The 20,089-nt window shown below is 41.3% G+C and overlaps 1 protein-coding gene across 2 annotated transcripts; it reads left to right on the top strand.

The window, feature by feature from the left end:
* Positions 1 to 4,182: 4,182 nt before the first annotated feature.
* HSF2 (heat shock transcription factor 2) lies at positions 4,183 to 19,593 on the top strand. Of its 2 annotated transcripts, none has more exons than XM_042016112.1 (13): positions 4,183 to 4,430; positions 7,954 to 8,062; positions 8,272 to 8,399; positions 9,784 to 9,911; positions 11,883 to 11,958; positions 13,036 to 13,097; positions 13,213 to 13,297; positions 14,142 to 14,311; positions 15,616 to 15,894; positions 16,469 to 16,577; positions 17,524 to 17,583; positions 18,204 to 18,288; positions 18,656 to 19,593. In XM_042016112.1, the coding sequence occupies exons 1-13, from the start codon at positions 4,260 to 4,262 to the stop codon at positions 18,943 to 18,945; spliced, it is 1,752 nt and encodes a 583-aa protein (XP_041872046.1). In that variant the 5' UTR covers positions 4,183 to 4,259; the 3' UTR covers positions 18,946 to 19,593. The 2 variants fall into 2 exon arrangements, with proteins under 2 accessions (XP_041872046.1, XP_041872047.1); XM_042016113.1 differs by having other exon boundaries at positions 18,204 to 18,270.
* The last annotated feature ends 496 nt before the right edge of the window (positions 19,594 to 20,089 follow it).

Raw genomic sequence — 20,089 nt, forward strand, 5'->3', positions numbered from 1 at the left:
TGGGTAAAGTTGCTCACTGGTACTTTGTGAAGAATTTCTACTGTGCTCTTGATAAGAATAAACCAATGCAAGGGACATTCTGTGAAGAAAGCTTTGCCATGCTCTGGAATTGAGCTGGCAGAACAATTATTTTATGGAAGTCCTAATGTTAGGAATGTGAAATTGCATGAAATGGAGGCCTTAGAACAAGAGTATCATGGATGCAGAATGTGGTTTGTAAACTAGCTTCAGGTGAGATAAAAGCTTCTTCTCTTGCTTTACTCTGATTTATGAGCCCTTCATTGCCACAGTGTTCACAACTTCTGTGTTCCAAAATCCTCTTTGAAGTAGAGAAAATTGTGCTAACAGGTTTTTGTATCTATTTTTCATTTTAGAGTAAAACAGCGTTAAGTTTGGATGACCGAATGGGCACATATACTTTGGGGTTTTCTTCTTACCATTGAACTGTTTTTCCATAATTATCAACACATGGTCACAGCAAGCTGCTCTAAAACATCAATAAAGTTTTCTGCCAGGTGTATCACCCATGAAACTCCCTTCCCTCTTTCTTCCAAACCAACCATCTTTTCAAAAGCTTCAATATAAAGATTAACTTTGTAGAAAGCCCTGAAAATCAGGTAATCTGGCCTGAACTCATTTGTTAGCAGGTTAAGAAATTGTTTTGAACTTGGATATTATTTTGCATCCTTTTTAAAGGTGGGGTTTTCTTATGGTTTCAAGCATTTTAAATCTGGAATTTTTTAAAGACACTGAGTTTAACTGAATGCTATCTCAATTAAAAAATGATACAGCTTGCTTAAAATATACCTTTTCCAAGTCTGTAACTTTTTCTCATATTATGAGAAAACAGTCTTTTAAGAAACACTTAGATTTTCAAGGTGCGTGAAAGATCTTGTTTAATTCAGAAAAGTCTGTTTCAAGTATTCCTCACACATAAGCAAATAAGAAATGGATACCACTTCTGTGCCATTTGCAAAGCAAGCTGTCTTGGAGGGTTAGTAGTCAATATGATAGTAGGTCTGAATTTTCCTTTCAAGAAAGAAAAGCTGTTGATCATGTATGGAAGTTGGTTACAGTTATCATAGCTTAATTTTAAATATACTGTGGGGAACAGTTATCATAACTTAATTTTGAAACTTGATGCCAGCCTTCATTGTATCATTGTCTATTAAATATCCGGTGTGCTAACTGTGCCATCTGTTCTTCCTGCAGGGCATGAGAAGGAAAGTGACTCACTTAGCCATCCAAAACACTGAGTGGTACTTGAATCAGATGCACAAGGTTGGCATAAAACTAACTGAATGGATATTACTTTGGAAGATTAATCTCTGTAGAAGCTCTCTGAAATGTCATCTACCTTGCTTACTCTAGCTGGTTTCATCACAAATACAGACATCTCAGACCATCCTTGGTTCAAGATCCTAGCATGGGAAGGGCTGGGACTTCTAGGAACACTTTCAGTTATTTAAGTGGTGTAATAATTTTTTTAAGGTGGAAGGCTTGCATCAAATTTGGCTGTGAGGTGCTGGGCAGCGTTTGATCCAGGACTGTCTACTTGTGGCTGGATGCCTGTGCTTGTTCTGGGGGAAATGTTTGTGCAAGCTCAGTGTCTGATTTGCTTTCATGCAGATCAATATAGATGAATCAATAAAGATAACCTTCAAATGCCAGCCTTTCAGGCAGGACAAATAGTGGTTGCAAAAAGAGGAGAGTCTTGCCTTGAAATCTGTCACTCTACCTTTGTCTCTCCTGTCATTTTCAGTTGCTTGTTTTGCATCATGCTTTTTGTCTTAAGGAAAATCAGCAGACTGGTATCCCTTGGGGAGTTGACTCAGGCTTTACTCGGGGTCTGTTGTAACTGGAGTTCACACAGATTGCACTCCAGACTTATAACAGCCAGAGCAACAGCACAACCAGGGCTGTTGACTCCTCCTGCATATTCCATTGTAAGGGAAGAAAATAGGAAGTCAGAGAAGACAGGTTAAGTTCATATCAGAAAAGTATTGTTACATGAGGGCTCCTCTGTGACCCCCTACTTCTAAATGTGCTGTGGAACAAAGAGTCCCCATCCCAAGTTATTTTTCTTAAAGCACATCAAAATTGGCCTATGAGTGGCCAAAGCTCCTATAAGAGAGTATGGGAGTGCTGTGGGGCTGCCTGCTGCTCAAGCATGAGAGGAAGAGACCAGTGGTGGATGTAATTTTTAGGCATATGGGATGTCAAAATAGACAGTGATATGAACAGCTATCTAATTTTATTCTTTGGCCTCCTGCCCAGATTTGAGGTGCTGCTAACTATATAGCCTCTCCATGAAAGTTGTGGAAAAAAAGTGCTGGAAATCAGATGTTTCCTGTTGGCAGTGCTCCCTTAGTCCCCGAGAACTAGGTCTTAGTTGGAACTCTGACATGTGGGGGGACTATGGGCCCAAGGGAAGGGGAACGAGGCTCAGGAGGAACAGAATCTGATGGGGCTTTAGGGGTTAGTTCAGGGATATGGGAAGAGATCTGAATTCCCAACATTTCACAATACCCAAAGAGTTTTACAGTGTTATGTTTTCCTGGAGAGGGGAGAGTGAGAACTGTACTGTGGAAGATTTAAATAGCTTGACCTGTCTCAGAGCTGATAATTACCAGATTTCTGCAAGCTAAGTGGAGGAAAATTTTACTGCAGTGTGGAAAAAGATTACAGCACTGCTTATGAAGATACTGGGAAGTCAAGTAGCCCCAGATTAAAGACTGGTGAGTTTTGCAACGGCTGGATTGTAAAATCTATCTCAGCCAAAGACATCAATATAGTGGTTTACCTTTTGGAATAATTCAACATTTATAAGCACAAATTGAAATACTGTCCAACAATTCTGCAAATAACTCCTATTTTCAAATGGCTCTTGTAAACAAGAAATATAAGATGCAGAGCAATACTGTGTCCAGATTAAGCCACAACCATATTCTTCTCTCTGCTTATCTAGCATTTGTATCTAGATAAATGGAATCTGGTGGGAGCTTGCTATATATGAATGTCAGGATGAAAAATTACTTGGAAAATTACTGTAAATTTGTGTTTAAGTTTAAAAGGTATTTCATTGAATTTTTCTCATTCAAATACTGACCCTGAAAAGCTAAGCCATAAACTGTGCAACTGTGACTTCTCTTGGGAATGATCCAGTGAATATCAGTCAAAGGGTTTGATATAGGCTGTTGTAACCCGCTAATGCTATCATGAAAGGGAAGCTGTGTGATATACAGCTTGAAATGGAAATATTGAACTTAATTTTCTTGCAGGCTACCCTGCTAAAGGTTTTATTATCTTTCCTGTGCCATTGTGCTGTATATTCTCTGCAAACTGAAGCAGGTCAAGCTGACTGAGATTCTCTGAGACTTTTTTGACAAATCTCAACAAAGACATCAATTACACTACCAGTCAGTTAAGGTTTGTTGTGAAAATACTGATTTTAGTTTCACGGAAGGACTTCTTAAAAACTATTTGCCGTTAATATGTGATTAAGTTTTGCAAAATACTTGGTAGAGTATCAAAAGAAACTGATTTTACTGCATTTCACCATTCATCAGGCTGTTTTCCTAGGGATACCCTTTTGATTTAAATCAGTTTCTTTTTGCAGTCTCAGTAGCTGATAGGTCTGAAGTCTAAACACAAGTTGTCTTGGTGAGATGTCTGGTTAGGACCTGCCTTAGATTTTTTTTTTTTTTTTTTGGTAGTGGGGAGGGGGAGAGTAGGGTTGGGTGTTGCTGTCGTGCATTTATTTGCTTGTACGTTCTTTTTTTAGGGCGTCTATATGCCCTGTGTGCTCGTTTTCGAGCCGACTAGCTATTCTTCACCTTTCTCCCAGGCGGTTCAGAAACCCTAGGCTGGGGTGAGCCCTTACAAGGCACGTTCCGGGCACTCGCCAGCCCTTCCCCGGGGGCCGGAGCGGGAGCGCTGCCCCCCGCCGCCCTCAGCCGTGCTCCCGCCCCTCGCCACGCGCCGCTGCCGCGCCGGGAACGTGCGCCCGCCCGACGCGGCCCCGCCCCCCGCGCGAGGCGCGCCCCTATTGGCCCCGATCCCCCCGTGCCGGCGCTGTTGTGACACGTGAGGGCGGCGCACGTGGGGACGTTATGTAAGGCGCAGGGGGAAGGGGCGGGGCCGGCACGCGCGCGTGCGGCGGGGCCGCCGCGCATGCGGGGTGCGGGCAAGGGGCGGGGCGCGGCCGGTCCGGTTGTGCTCCCTCCGCGGACAGAGGCCCCGGAGGCTGCCGAGCGACAATGAAGCAGCAGCAACAACAGCAGCCGCCGCCCCCGCCACCGCCACCACCCCCGCAGCCTCCCCAGCACCCGTCGCCTCCCTTCGCCAGCCCGGGGGTGCCGGCCTTCCTCAGCAAGCTGTGGGCTCTGCTGGGCGAGACCCCCAGCAACCAGCTCATCACCTGGAGCCAGGTCGGCCACTGCCCCCCTCCCCCCCCCCCTTCCCGCCCGCGTGTGGCGGAGCCCTCGCCCTCACCCTGCGCTTCGCTCCGGGGGCACCAGGGCCTGCTGGGGGCCGTGGGCCTCGGCGTGCGCCTGAGGAGGATGGAAAACGAGGGCACGGCCGCATGGCTTGGTCGGGCTCGGGCCGGGCCGGGCTGGGCTGAGCTGAGCTGCTGGGGAGAGGCCGACTCGCCTCTCCTCGCTGGCCCTCAGCCTCTGCCGTGTCTCTTCCGTGGAGTAAGAGCTCCGGTGCCCGCCGTGGGGCTGCGTACCCGGGCACCCCCGCAGAGCGCGGGGGGGGTGTCTGTCTGGCGGCCCCGACTGAGCAGGCTCGGGCGTCCGTGGTGGGAAGGGAGGCGGGAGCCGGGGGATTCTGCCGTGCGCTTAAGGAGCCGGCGGGCGGGGAACGCGGAGCTGCGGGGGGATTTCCCACCGCGGGGTGGTGGGTCCGCTAGGAGCGGGGCTTCCCCTCCGTGTGCTGGGGCAGCCGGGGAGCTCCAGAGGATGGGGGAAGCGGCGCGCTCAGGCCTGCTGTTGTTTCCTGTGTGCCGCCCGCGGGGTCGGATCCCGCAGGGGCGGTGGGGAGCGGCCACGTGGGGGATGGCCGGGGGCTTCCCGGGCTCGGTGTCCACCTGCTGGAGCGGCGGGAAGGGGATGGGCCACGGGAGAAGTCGAATTGGGCAGCAGTCTGCCTATAGTGCAGCGAAGGGCGGGCACGTTGGTACAGTGAGCATCATTAACAGTTATGGTAAATGCTAAGCACATATTTTAATAATAGCTACTTCTTTTTTTTCCTATATGCTGTTTTCAATAAAATCCTGTTCTCAAATTGTATCAGTATCTCTAAGTAATGTTGAGTTAAACTCAACTGAGAACTCCCTATTTTAAATGCTTGAGAAGTAATAAAATATGTTAAGTATTTTATTGAAGATGGTTTACCAGTGCTTTCAGCCAAAACTTCCCAAAGAGGGAAGAAGAAGCTCTCAGTAGATTACGGTAGCTTTTCTTTCTTTCTCTTTTTTCTTTTTTTCCTTCGTTTGTTTTGGGGTGGGATTTTTTGTGGGTTTTTTTTCTCATTTTTTTTTGGAGGAGAGATACTAAGAAGATATGAAGATTAATGTTGTCTACGTTAAGAAATGCTATTTTTGCTACTTTATGCTTTTAATGGAGAATTTCCAAATTGCTTATGCTTATCTCAAGTAAACACACCAATACCTGTTAGGTATCTTTGTATTTTTTTTTTTTTTAATTAACAGTAAAAATAATTGTTTGAGATTCTGCAAGGCTGTTTCTAGAGGGGAAGGTCCACTCATCAGAGTTGATATTATTAGCAAGTTCTTGTGGGAGGGAAGTATTGGAGTTATGTGTGATATCTTTTAGAAATGCTGTGTTGATATTATGGGGTACAAAAAGTGTACCGAATATATCAAGGAAGAGAGAGTACAGTTACTATAATATTTTGCTTTCCTCCTCTACAAATCTCTATCCTTACACTCTAAGGATAAATGCTATCCGAAATGAAACAGACAGGTTTTTGTCTCCCTGCAAAGTGAAACCACAGTATGTGTTGTCCATGGAAATATGGGTGAGGTATACCAAATTAAGCACTTGGAAGACTGCTCTATGCTGCAGTCATTGGCACTAGGAGTTGACAATCGTATTTAGCTGTGTAGTGAAACTCACAGGCCTTAATGTCTGCACAGCTTTGCTGGAAATGACTGTCAGGGCAACAAGAGCTAGTGGATGTGTTTCCCAGATTTTCATGTGCTAAGCCTGGACAATGTCAAAGTGATGATAAAGTGAGGCACCACATGGAAGCTGTCTGTTGGTGTCACAAGTCACTGGAGTGTCGCTTGGTTCAGCACCTTCAGTTTGTGAATTTCACACACAGCATTGGCTAAAGTAGTCTGTTCTTGCGATTTCTTTTGCTTCCCCTTTCCTTCCACATTGATTCTCAGCAGGAGGTAGGTGGGCATTACTGGAAGTTTTCATCTCCCTACCTTCCTCTCAGTGTTAAGCACCTAAGTCCTCCAGTGGAGAGCCATTTATAACATCCTGTTTCTGATGCTCCCTGCTGATTTGCAGGAACAGGCTGTTGTGGTTTAACCCCCAGTGGCAACCAAGTACAACACAGCCACTTGCTCATTTCCACAGCCTAGTAGAGAGAGTAAAACTTGTGGGTTGAGACAAGAACCATTTAAAATTGAAATCAAGTATATTATAACTAATAAAACAGAAAGAAAACACAAGAAAAAACAAACTATGCCCAAAACAATTGCTTACCAGCTGCTGCCCAGTACCCAGCCCATCTGAAAACAGCAGTCGGCCCTCCTGCTGGATAACTCAGCCAGTTTATATATTGGGCATGATGTTCTGTGGTATGGAATATCCTTTTGCCCAGTTTGGGTCAGCTGTCCTGACCATGCACCTTCCCAGCTTCTTGTGCACCTGCTTGTTGGCATCACTTTGGAAGTTGAAAAGGCCTTGACTTAGGGTAAGCACTGCTCAACAACAACTAAAACATCCACTTATTATCAATGTTATTCTCTTAGTGCATTCAAAACTTAGCACTCTACCAGCTACTGAGAAAAAATTAATCCTATCCTACCTGAAACAACGACACCGGCCTTTGGACAAGGATCTTCATATGGTCTTACAGCTGGTTCTTTAAGCTTCTTGGGATCATAGAACTGCTGGCATTTGAGGAAGGCATCTAAGAAGATGCAGGAAGAGTGCTGACATTTGTTGAAGATGATAAGACTTTTTATTAACTACAAGGTGAAAGTATTGAGGATGTGTAGACATAACCTAAACCATTTTGAAGTAGGTAATTTGCATTCTGCTGATTACTTGCCCTGTAGTTAAATGGAGTGCAGTCACTGAAGAACAAAGAGCTGATCCTTCTATTTTAGTTAAAACCTGTGGATTAAATAAAAGATCAGTCCTCCCTCACAACTGGCAGTCCAGGAGAAGGGGAGTCTTGCCTTAGGTGGCTACCTTTTTGGTAACTTTAAAACCCAGTGGCACATTCAGCTTTTTGACAGCTCCATCTGCTCTACAAGCCCTATCAAACCAGTCATGCTTTTATACTGTAAAGCAGATGGGACTTTCAGCTGGTTGTTGGTATTTTTTCCTTGCTCAGGTTCTTTGTTAAGATTACTTACCAAGGCTTCAAAACTATGCTCAAAATTGATAGTATTGTCCTGTAGTGAAACTGTGATAATTGCTGGTACACAATTCATTTATTGAGAAAGCAGTGCATAACAATAGAGATGTTCCCCTACAGATACAGGTAGTGATGTAAATCGATAGTACTCAGTTGCTTTGCAACTGCAATGTTTGTACGCTTTCTGTTTTGGAAAATTGTAGGCAAGCAGATCAGTAATGTACTGCATGCACAAAGGAAACATTCCAATCTGGTGATTAATTTTAAAAGCCTAGTGTGTTTTCTGCTATGGTTCTTAAGTAGCTTAATGTGTCTCTCTCATTTTAGAATGGCAAGAGTTTCTTGGTGTTGGATGAACGGAGATTTGCAAAAGAGATTCTTCCCAAGTACTTCAAGCACAACAACATGGCAAGCTTTGTCAGACAGTTAAACATGTGTAAGTTCCTAGATTTTTGCGTTCTAGCACAGTTCTAAATCCTGTATGTAGAAGTTACGTTATCATTTCCTTTGAGCAGAGGCCTTGTGTTCTCTGGAACTAGGATACTATCTTACCCTCAAAATTGGTAACAGGATAGTTGGAAGAGCATACTTTGAATTTCTTAATGTGGGTTTTGAGGTTTTTCTTTCCTTTTGTTTTTTTTAAAGATGGCTTCCGTAAAGTTGTTGGTGTTGATTCTGGAATTTTCAAACTGGAGCGAGACGGTCCAGTAGAGTTTCGGCATGCATATTTTAGGCAGGGCCGGGAGGACTTGTTGGAACACATTAAAAGGAAGGTTAGTGAAAATACAGTATATAGAAAACCTGTACTATTAAGTATTGATGAATAGCTAAGTTCATGTCAAGTTAACTGCAGGATTGTGAGTGCAAATAAGTTCAGAGTTTATGGAAACAAACTGCCCTGCTTTCATTTATATCTTGAGCTTGTTTAAAGATATTTTGGGGGATTTGACAAGGCTTTTTTATCTAACCTGCTTTGCTGTCATTATAGTTAAGTTTCACAGGTGGCAAAAAAGAGTGAGTTATGTAATATGACAATTTGCAAATGAGTATTAGAAGTGCACAGTATGCTTTGACTTTACCATCAGCAGTATAAGAAACTGCTTGTTTACGTAGTTTGTTTCAGAACAAAGCTACTGTAAGCATTAAACTTTACACCCAACAGAAAATACAGGCAAACCTATAAGCATGCTTGTTATGCTCCTGAAATGTACTCTGCTGTTATTAAGTCAGATGGATATAGATGGCAAATAGAAATATGGCAAATTAAACTGGATGTCATGGTTAAGCCCAGCCAGCAGCTCAGCCCCACACAGCCTCTCGCTCACTCCCCCCATGTCAGGATGTGGGAGTGAATTGGGAGATAAAAGTGAGAAGACTCGTAGGTTGAGGTAAAATCACTTTAATTAGTAAAGCAAAAGCTACACACACAGGCAAAGCAATACCAGGAATTAATTTACCACTCCCCCTGGGCAGGCAGGTGTTCAGCCATCCCAGGGAAAGCAGGACCCTGTCACATGTAATGGTGACTTGGGAGGACAAATGCCATCATTCTGAACATCCCCCACACTTTCTTCTTTTTCCCCCAGTTTTATATGCTAAGCATGACACCTTATGGTATGGAATGTTCCTTTGGTCAGGTGGGGATAACTGTCCCAGCTGTGTGTGTGCCCTCCCAATTTCTTGTGCAGCCCAAGCCAGCTCGCTGGTGGAGTGAGGTGAGAAGCAGAAAAGCCCTTGACTCCATGTGTAAACACTGCTCAGCAGTACCAAAAACATCTCTGTAGTACCACCACTGCAGCACAACTGCACAAGTCCAAAACAGAGCCCCGTATTTGCTGCTATGAAGAAATTAACCCTACCCCAGCCAAAACCAGCACAGAGTGATGTCCTTGTTAGCACCAGGTTATTGTGATGTGCTTATGACTAAGTAGAGCACTTGGGAAAATGCCTGAAGAATCTGAGTGTACGTAAATGTTTATAACAGCTAAAGCTAAGGTGGTGACAGCTGTATTTCTGGTTTTGGGGTTTTTTGGATGCTTGGTTTATTATGAAGTTAAATGCATATTTTGTCAACATTAGTAAGAAAATCACCAGAAGAGAATAATAGTTAAGCATGAGTTAAGGGAACTGTTGTTTCTGGATTCTAATCTTTTAAAGGTTTCTTCTTCTTCGAGACCTGAAGAAAACAAGATACGTCAGGAAGATCTCTCTAAAATAATATGTAGTGCTCAGAAAGTGCAAATTAAACAAACGACTATTGAATCTCAGTTGTCTCTTTTGAAGAGGTAAGTTGGTTCACCAGTAACTGATCCTTAATGCTGAGTAATTGTGACACTAGATACTGGACAAAAACCTAATTTTAGGTGTCTCTTCATTTCTGGTTGCCTAATTCAATTATAGTTTTAGGAACATAAATTTCAATAGAAAAATTGCTTTAAAATTAAATATTCTGATATTATTAAAAGTAATAAGCAATGTTGGTGTTTGCAGAACACTAGTAGTAGGAAATTAAATAACAGCTTTAATAATAGTTCCATATAGATGCTGAGGCCGAATATTTAAATCAGCTCTTAATATAAAGTATGCTGGTTTGTGTCTTCAGGTTTGAAATAGTTTCTGTGTTTGGTTTGAGTCAGAGTTTGGTTTGTGCAATTTGCATATAATACTTTCATAGGACAATTAATGTCTTTGCTCATTGTTTTTTATTTTCCTATTGTTTTTGTCCTCATTCCCCCACTGTTTAAAATTGCAGAAGAGTTAATGCCTATGAAAATGTGTTTAGAAATCTAATTTGGAAATTCCTTAGTTACCTCATTGACAGAGGAACAGAATCTAAAATCCAAATGTAAATGGAGTTTTTTTAGAATTGTATTATTGCCTGCTTAGAAATTATGATTGTCAACAGTGAGAGACGTGTGTCACAAATTACTTAATCCTTTAGAGCATGTAGATACAGACAAGATACATGACCATAAGGTCATGCCCTGTAAGTCACATCACCTCAATAGAAGCTGTGTCAGGGCACCTTACCTTACGTTGAGAAAGTGACAGTGTACATCTGTGGCAGATGTTACCGTAGTTCAAGAAGTCATTTCTCTCATTTCTAGACTTCAGTTCTAGTGACTTGAGTAGTAGAATATTTAGAGGCAAATTTCTTTTGCCTAGGCATAGCCTTTGTTAGAATCTGGCCAGTCTAGAGTGAAAATGATGATATTTGCCCTTTTGAAGTCCTAGACTAATTTGGGTTGAAAGGAACCTCAGAAGGCCATCAGGTCCAAACCGCTGCCCAGAGCAGGGCTTTGACTGAACTGACAGCCAGTTGCTAATGACCTGACAGTTTGTAGAGATGAGAAAATAGTGGCTAGTCTTTGACATCCATAATGTCATCCCATCAGTTTAAAATTATTGAGGTAGAAACTGGAGCTAAATCAGAAGACCTGGTCCTCCAGAATACGTTGATAAAGCTAGTGAGAAAATTGAGAAAGTTCAGAATGCCTACCTTCTGCTGTTAGTTTTGTGATGGAACTGTACTCTTAAATTGTATGTTGGACACAGAGCAGTTTGAGGAGTGAGTAGTACCCTGCATCACACTGCATACGAGCAGCTGTTTCTGAAAACTTAGTTTAAGGTTTCCTAAAAACACAAGCACCAGTGGAGTTTGCTTTTTTGTGTTGAAAATTAAACTGCAGAAGAGAGAAGGGTGATCTGTTGTCTTCCCATATTCATTGAAGCTTCTGGTGTTCATTATCTACATCTTAATATGGCATACATTGTTGGAAACAAGGCTCGTGGTTACAGTAGGGCAGTTTTTACACTGTCTCAGTAACTGGAGTCCTGTGAGTACTGGAAGAACCAATGTTTCTAAAATGGCAGTGTTTCAGGAAAACTGCCATCTCTGACATGCTTCTGTTGTTTTTTATCACCTAACATGCCCCTTCACTGGAGCTAGTAAAGGTAACTGTTAAAGGTGATAGTTAATTTTTAAATGCTGAATGTATGGGTAATGATTATTGCCAAATTTGGGAATTTTATTTTTCTTCCTTTAAAGCAGATGGATATTCTCTGCAGGCCATTTGTTGTGTTTGGGTCTCCATTTCATAGTTACTTTCCAAGGCTGCTTGCTGACTGTGTGACACTCCCACACCAACCTGCAATCTAAAAACACATTTCAAAGGGTTTTAATGAAGCCAACTGATCTTTAACAAAAATTAATAACTTAGTTTTAGTTTGACTTTTAAATCATCATTTTTAAACAGAGAGAATGAATCCCTTTGGAGGGAAGTGTCAGAACTGAGAGCAAAACACTTGCAACAGCAGCAACTTATTCGAAAGGTAAGGCTTCATTGAAGTGTCGTGTGTGCTTCTGTGAGTGCTTCTGAACTAGGAATGCTGTGCCACATTACCTTGCTTTACCCTCACTCAGCTTTTTGTAATGTCAAATCTCTCTTTAATAGAAAAAACAGCAGTGTGGTATATGGTGAACAAATCCTAGTGAAACAAACATTCATGGTATTTTACTGCATAAGCAGAAAATAAGGCCAAAGTCTTGTAAACATTTTCAAAGAAAGAGGCTCAAGAACATCCTACATCAGTCATTAAGGTACCCTTAACATGGTCTGCCCATTTTTTATTCAGGAATCAGATATCTAATTCTCTGTGTCGTGTGATCTCGGGGAAAACTGTCCTGAAGTTACCAGAGGAACAGATAATTGAGTGGAACCCCTCGATAATATGTTAACTTAGATTATTTAACAGTTAGATTTATGATCTACCAAAACTGGTATAAATGCATAGAGTTGATGGATCTATTTTTTTTTAACATACCAGAAAGGGCATCACTGCAAGTAGCCTTGTAGCAGAGACTTAGTGAGTTTTTTTCCCCAGGTTCTTCAAGCCAGAGACATACATTAAAGCTTTAAATTTAAAACATAAGGGAAAGAAGTCTAACATTTCAAAAGGAAAGGCAGCTGATGAACAGTGTTAATTGTACATGTAATTTTTCTGAATCTGTCAAAAATGCCTTCCACCAAAACCAATATTTACAATACAGGTTATGTATATGGACCACATCCCTATATGTCTTCTGTCATCGCTAATTAGAATTCTTCTAATTGTTTGCATTGCTGGATTTCTTTCTGTGTACTGTATGATGTCTTGTAAAAGTCCACTTGTTACGTGAAAAGTCTGTCTTTGACAATTGAATAACTATTTAGATATTATCAGCACTGTTTTTTACCTTGATTTTTAATTTTTCTGAGCAGCTCTGTATAAAAGTTACTATACAAAGGAAGTGTTTTGTTGTTTATGTATAGATTTTATTATTGGCGTCTTCTGCTATAAGATACCTTGGTACTCAGGAGAAACAATTACAAAGTAGAGCAACCAACAATAGTGTTCTCTCCCTTACAGATCGTACAATTCATTGTTACCTTGGTGCAGAATAACCAACTAGTGAGCCTAAAACGCAAGAGGTAAATATGATCTTGAAAACTTGCTGTCTGCTTGATAAACTGACAGGCCTTGTTGATTAGTTACTAAAGAGGTGGTTTTGAAATGGCTTTTCTTCCTTCATGCTTTCTGTTGTAGGCCTCTACTTCTGAACACTAATGGACCTACAAAGTCGAATGTATTTCAGAAAATTGTGAAAGAACCAGCTGACAGTAGCCACCATGTAAGTTTTCTATAATGGGTACTCTCTGTCACGATGAAGGAGTGCAGGTGGGCAGATGGATCAAGTTCGTTGTCATGTGGAGACTAAAACGTAGCTGTGTACTGAGAGCTGTCAACTTGTAGAAGTGATAGGCTGTGTTGTTTCCTTCAGAAGCTAAATGTGTTGATAATCACCATTCACTTTCCAACATAAGCATGTATAAACGGGTTACCTGTGTATTAAATACAGCTTGACATGATCCTGCTGAAAGCAGTTTGCTTTTAAGAATGGTGCTGTTAGAAATAGCACATAAAACATTGCATTGTTATCTGTGGGAATGTGGCATCCCTGGCACCACACAGGGACAAGGGTCCAGTGCGTTGCTCTGCAAGGCAGCATCCAACCCAGCAAAATCATGTTATGTTCCTGTTACATTTGAATCAATCACACCACTCAAAAGTTGTTTTCTGTTGTCCAAATAATGATCGGCAGGGAAATCGTTTAAACAAGTACTGTAGTATGGCACTAGAATTAGTAGCTTTGTAACAAACTACTGTTTAAACAGCAGTCACTGTTTTAATATTTTTTTGTTCTGTTTTCTGACAGTGCTAGTATATTTTTATTTCTGTGCCTGTAGTATTTGCCAAATTCTTTTTCCTGTAGCTGTTATTCTCCAGCTTGTTTATTTACTTTTATGGCTTTTTCTATTAAACATAGATCTGTACAAACTGCTTGTAATCTCCAAGGCGTAGGAAAGCTCTTAGACTTCATTAGATGTGAAACATTTTAGGATACAATGGTAACTGTCAAAATGCTGAAGCTCGTCGTCCTTTTGTGCCTTGACTTTTTTAATAATAATTCTCAGGTACCTCTCAACAGAAATGAGGGCTTAAAACAAAGGGAACAGATTTCAGATGACATTGTTATTTATGATGTCACTGAGGATGTGGGTGAGGAAGAACATCCCATGGCTGATGAAGAAAATCTTCCTGTTACACCAGAAACAAGTGAAGATACCACTTCAGATTCTTCCAAGTAAGAAGTCTCAAGAAGTGTGTGTTGATAAATGGCTTTCAGTGTTGTATAATATGCAGTAACTCAGTTGTCTTAGATAATTTTTTTTTAGTGTAATGGTTAGAATTATTCAGCACTCCTGCACATATAGAAACTTCATCTGTGAATTGACACTAGCTTTTGATTTACTGGCCTCTGGATAGTTCATTGGCTGTTGGAGTTTTAATTATCAGGAGGATAGATGGAAACTAGTGAAAATAATCTGTATTATTGCATTATAGTTAAATATGCTATGTGTTCAAAGCAAGAGTAAGAGAAATCTTCTTGCTTTTTGGTTATGTATACAGACAGGAATGACTTCCTTGTTTTTGCAGGTTTTTGTGGAGAATAGTTTACCTGTGGTGTTTATCAGGTATTGGTGTGGTCTTTACATTAAGCCAGTTAATTTCAGGGTTCTGGGATTTTTTTAGTCCCAGTTGTTTTGTGATTATGTTCTTTCCTGTCTGTACTCTGGTACTACAGAAGTTGTTCATCTTTCAGCTACAAGCAAGTTGAAACTTGGTCTAGGGATTTAGATGCAACTCTCTTCTTGAATTGCATTGGATTGATAGGGCCTGTATTATGCCTCAAGGAAAAAATTAGTATTTGTAGCTTATATTTTAATTGGTATCATTGTTCTTGCTCAGCTGATGTCTGGGAATGCATTCTCTGATAGAAAAGCTTCATGAGGAAAAGGCTGTGGTAGAGAGGCAATGTAACTAACAGCTACTTAAGGGTTAAGAACCAGAATATGGATGAAAGCAAATTGGTTGGGGCTTGCTCTTGGTCTTCAGGTTTCTTTCCTGGTATGCATAAGAAGGTTATTTTAACTACAAACCTGTTTACCAGGATCCTTTGTTATGGGTGCTCCAGAGCTGATGCTGTTCAACAGGAAATATGCAAAATACATACTGTCTGTCTGGTTTGATGACCTTGTATGCTTTGGTTCACTTTGTACATCCCATCTATATGCAAGCTTATAGTTGTTCTAATGACAAAAATGTCAGTGTTCCTATAGCTCTTTAGTGGTTGTTTATTGTGCTCTGGCACAGCAGTGTCTGCTGACTGAGCTGCATTAATTGTGTTGATCATGACAGAACCGTATCAATGGAAAACAGATATGTAGAGTATCTTTCTGTGTTTAGTATTAAAAAGCAGTAGAAAAGTTTATTTCCTGATAGTAGCTTGAATAGTAGCTTGACTAAAGTGAGAAGTAACTAAACCTGTGGAATAATACCAATTTAAATGTGTATGAAATGCTGTAATTAATTTATCTCCTATTACAGCTGTAGCTGTAGCCGCCATTCTCCTGATATTGTAATTGTGGAAGATGATAATGAAGATGAATATTCCCCTGTAATTCAAGGGGATAAAAGCACCGAATCAGTTGCTGTCCCAGGTAATGATCCAGTCAGCCCCGTCAGTGACAGCACAAGCCCACTCATGTCAAGTGCCGTACAGCTGAATAACCAGTCAACTTCAACTGCAGAAGATCCAGTCTCTGTGATGGATTCCATACTCAATGAAAATGGAGTAATTTCACAGAATATAAATCTTCTTGGAAAGTGAGTAGTCTGGTCTTTTGTTTTCTCAAGTATTAGAACTGATTATTTGACTGAAGTAAAGAACTGAATAGCAGTTTCTCCTAAGAACTCTAAACTTACAGGCCACTGTTATTCCAGCCAGTTTCTGAAGATCCTTCTGTTCTAAGTATTTTAAGATGCAACTGCTGATTTTCATTGTTAAGTGAGTGAGCTGAGATGTGTAATCTGGCAGTGTAATGTTGTGGAGATTGCTTAAACTGTCAGGATTTATTTTTGTCACTCCTGCAGGTGGATTAGACCCATTATGTCCAATCCAAGCAAACATTGCATCTCTGCTAATGTCATGTCATAGTGTTATGTTGATGTGATTCCTGTGACACCTATTTTAGAGCACCTGTCTGCTGTACTTGGGCTCTCCTCTAGAGAGGCTAAAAGCCTTCATTTTTTTCCAGAGGTCATTTCTAGTGAAAGACTTAGTTCATTCTAGTTCTGGTGAAGATTTTTAGATGCATGTAGTACATCTGTGTAAAGCTTACTTGAGGATTTCTCTTACTTTGTTAAGGGATACAGCAATAAAATACTGTTTGCCTTCTAGAGTTGAACTTCTGGATTATCTGGACAGTATTGACTGCAGTTTGGAGGACTTCCAGGCTATGTTATCGGGACGACAGTTCAGCATAGATCCAGATCTCCTCCTGGTTGATGTAATTTTGACTTTATTTTAAGCATTTTGGTAAAAGCTGTAGAAAACACTTGTGTGTGTTGTTGCTGTTCAGAATGGATTTAAACCTCAAGCGATTTCTTTGTTCTTTCTTCCCTTTACAAAGCAAAGTTATAAATATTTATGAATGTGAGTTTCTGGAGCACTGGTATAAGTCTCAATGCTCCATCACTGCTCAAGTGAATGCTTAAGTTTCTTGTTGAACAATGTCTTTCTTAATGAAATAATGCTTGTATTTGTTGTGATGTGAACTTAGATGTCAAGTAGATTAATACTCTTGCTTTGAAATAACCCAGCACATCATCTGTTGTCTTCTCAGTGAGCTGGGGTTAAAAAGAGCTTTCCTCCCTGTAGAAAGGCCGTGCTGCTGGCTGGGGGCAGGGTGTTGTCTGCCATGACTTACATGCCCCCTTTCTGAGGTGCTGCTCCCTGTCCATTTGTTCCTTAACCCTGACCTGGGCCAGTGCATGAGGCTACTGGTTCCTGGTGACACGTGACTGTTGAACCTGGTGGAGTGCCTGCTGGCCCCTCTCCCACTTCACTGAGATCCCCTCTAACCGCAGTTCTGCTCTCCACTTACTGAGGACTCCTTCCAGCTTGGTGGCAGTTGCAACTTAAGTTCATCCATATTGTAGACAGAATTATCCATGCAGCAATGTCTGAAGAAATTGGTGTTTTTAAGACTGCAGCAAACTGTGTTAGATGCAATAGTTGTTTCCTTTGTGATCAAGCTTCATGGAATTCCAAACCATCTAGTTGCCAAGCTAGATTTTCATTGTAAAAGCAGTAATTACCTGTAAATAGACTCCAATCCTCACAGAGGGTGGAATAAGTACAGGGGTTATTCTCACACATGCAGAAGCAATGTTCTTGTATTCTTAATAGCAACATTGAGATACCTAAAACGTGATGTCTTTTGTCTTATTCAGCTTTTTACAAGCTCTGTGCAGATGAATCCCACAGATCATGATCATATCACTAATACCAAAGTAAGTCTTAAATCCATTGCTCAACATATGCAGTAGTGAGAGATACAAAATTCACTTATCTTTTACTGTTTTCTTTACTGGAGTCATGGCACTCATTGCTCTGGCTTTTAAGACTTCCATGAGAATAGGTAGACTGCACCTAAGTTCATCCTGTTGGGCTTTAAACAGCAAAGGAAAAAGCACACTAACTAATTAGTAATGTCCTTTAAAACTTGTATTACCTTGAGGCCAATACCTGTACATTGTACCAGTCTCTTGACTTTTGTATCCACTGAGATTTTATTACTTGCAAACATGGTATGCACTTTCATCAGAACATCAGAATGATTTCATCTGTATTATCTGGTGGGAAAAGAAACACAGTAATAAGCAGTGGAGCAAAGATGTAGCACTTTGAATTTGTCCTGCTCACTTAAAGCATTCGTTTTGGTTCTTGCTTTATACTGTGTTTCCATTTCATGTTTTCTCAGCCAAGGTATGTTAGTGTGGGTAATACTGATAATGCCACTGCATCTCATCACAAATAAAATACTATTTTTTTGTAGTACTTGGTCAGCTGTGTTCCAGTGGCATTGGAACAGGCTTTAAACGTGTGTTTAAGAGTTTGCTTTTGTTCCCAGACGGAGACAAAGGGAAAAGAAACTAACAAGAATGATGCTGGTCCAGCAGCTTCACAGGAAACGCAAGGTACTAAGCCCAGACCAGGTTAGTTGTAGTGATCTATTGAAACGCTTCAGCACTTGTTCTTAAGGCCATCTCAGTTATTTGCTTCTTGTCTGGTTTTATGTTACGCTGATAAACCAATAACCAAAACACAATACTTAGTATATTTGCTTTTTAGATCTTTGGCTCTGCACTAGATACAGAGAAACTGATGTTTTGCAGGTGAATCTGTGCAAATAACGTTATGCATGAACATAACAATTCTTTAAAAACACATTTAAAAATCAAACACCTATTGTGTTTTTATTAATTATTCTTTAAATAAGTGCTCTGGGTTGGATTTAGTTTTTTTCCTTCTGCATATAGAAGGGCACATGAATTGATGTTCTGGGCATTTTTTTCCCCATAGATAAGCAGCTGATACACTACACTGCGTTTCCACTCCTTGCATTCCTTGATGGGAACCCAGGCTCTGCTTTTGAGAGTGGGAGCTTGACAGCTGAAACTCCTTCCACTGTTGAGAAATCCCTGGAAGGGGATGAGCTCCTGGAGAGCAGCCTGGATCCTGAGCCCACCCAGAGCAAACTGGTGCGTCTGGAGCCACTGACGGAGGCAGAGGCGAGTGAAGCCACGCTGTTCTACCTGTGTGAACTTGCCCCAGCACCCATGGACACAGACATGTCCTTCTTGGATAACTGATGTGAGGGAGGCTCTGTATATAGTCATGAAGATGAACTATTTATTTAGAATATTGTTTGGTATGAGAGTTTTTTGTAAATCACTGTTTTATGTAACCAGATATGTGGAATCTGAAGTACCTTTCCTATCTTATACAAGCAGTTGTTTAGCTATGGAGTTAGACAAGCCACCAGGCACAGCGGGCACTGCTGAGCCAGGCTGCTGCTGCACTGCTGTGGACGCTTGGTGTTGCACACATCGCTCGTACCGCGGGTAACCCAACACTTGCCAGTAGTGAGCTTTGGTTTATGGTTTCTTATACTTCTTGTCTTACATATGATGACATAAACTAGTAGTGTATGGTTAGGGAACACTGACTTTCTGTATTTTGGGGTTTTTATTTTTTACATTTTGTTTAACACACATGAGGCTTTTTTGGGGTGGGGGGACCAGGACCTGATGTAGGCTTTTTTTTTCCCTGCTTCAGCTGGGAACAAAGTGCCTGTACCTTGCTAAATCTTGGTTCTGCCTTACTTTCACTTCAGTGGAAGTGCTCACACATAGCACAAACTGGGGAAGAGTTCTTGACAGCTGCCAGGCCCCATGACTGCATGAGTACTTTTAACTTGGACCATCTATGCTGATTAAATAAATGTTACTTACGTGTGATACTTGTTAAGAGTTTGTCTCTTATTCCCTGTGCCAGGTGGTTATGGATTTAACAGTCTCTTGTTTTCCTATCATAGTAGCTGTGCAAGGTCTGCTGTACACAATTACTGGAAAATAGTTTATCTCCAACCTGAAGGGTTTATTGATAAGCCTCCAAAACAAGTGTCTAATGCAGCAAACTGTTTTCCAGTAGTAGCACACAAAAGGGTGTTCTCTCTTTGATTTCTTGCTGAGAACTGTGGCAGAGCCCCATCACTTTCCTTCCAGTGGAGGAGCCCTACCCCTCCTCCACTGTGTGTCCACTTCTGTACTCATGGAAGCCACAGCTGCTGCAGTGAGTTTCTATAGTTGTGCTACAAAGCCAGAGGGGTTCCTGCACCGCCAGGTGAAGGGGCAGCTGACACTAAACCAAATCATCTCACCTTGAGCTGATTTTAATATAAACAGTAAGTCAAACTGTAACTGAAAATAAATTTTGAGAAACCAGAGCACGAAG

The sequence above is a fragment of the Corvus kubaryi genome, unplaced genomic scaffold, assembly GCF_017639235.1.
Source record: "Corvus kubaryi isolate FWS band 111438036 unplaced genomic scaffold, C.kubaryi_AGA036_p1.0 split3-73, whole genome shotgun sequence".
In the NCBI taxonomy this organism is placed as follows: Eukaryota; Metazoa; Chordata; class Aves; order Passeriformes; family Corvidae; genus Corvus; species Corvus kubaryi.

Bases quoted from the DNA above. Each gene is read 5' to 3' on its own strand.
- HSF2 (XM_042016112.1), top strand. From the start codon at position 4,260: ATGAAGCAGCAGCAACAACAGCAGCCGCCGCCCCCGCCACCGCCACCA. The intron at 9,912-11,882 runs GTAAGTTGGTTC...ATTTTTAAACAG, and splicing joins CAGTTGTCTCTTTTGAAGAG to AGAGAATGAATCCCTTTGGA. The intron at 16,578-17,523 runs GTAATTTTGACT...TGTCTTATTCAG, and splicing joins CAGATCTCCTCCTGGTTGAT to CTTTTTACAAGCTCTGTGCA.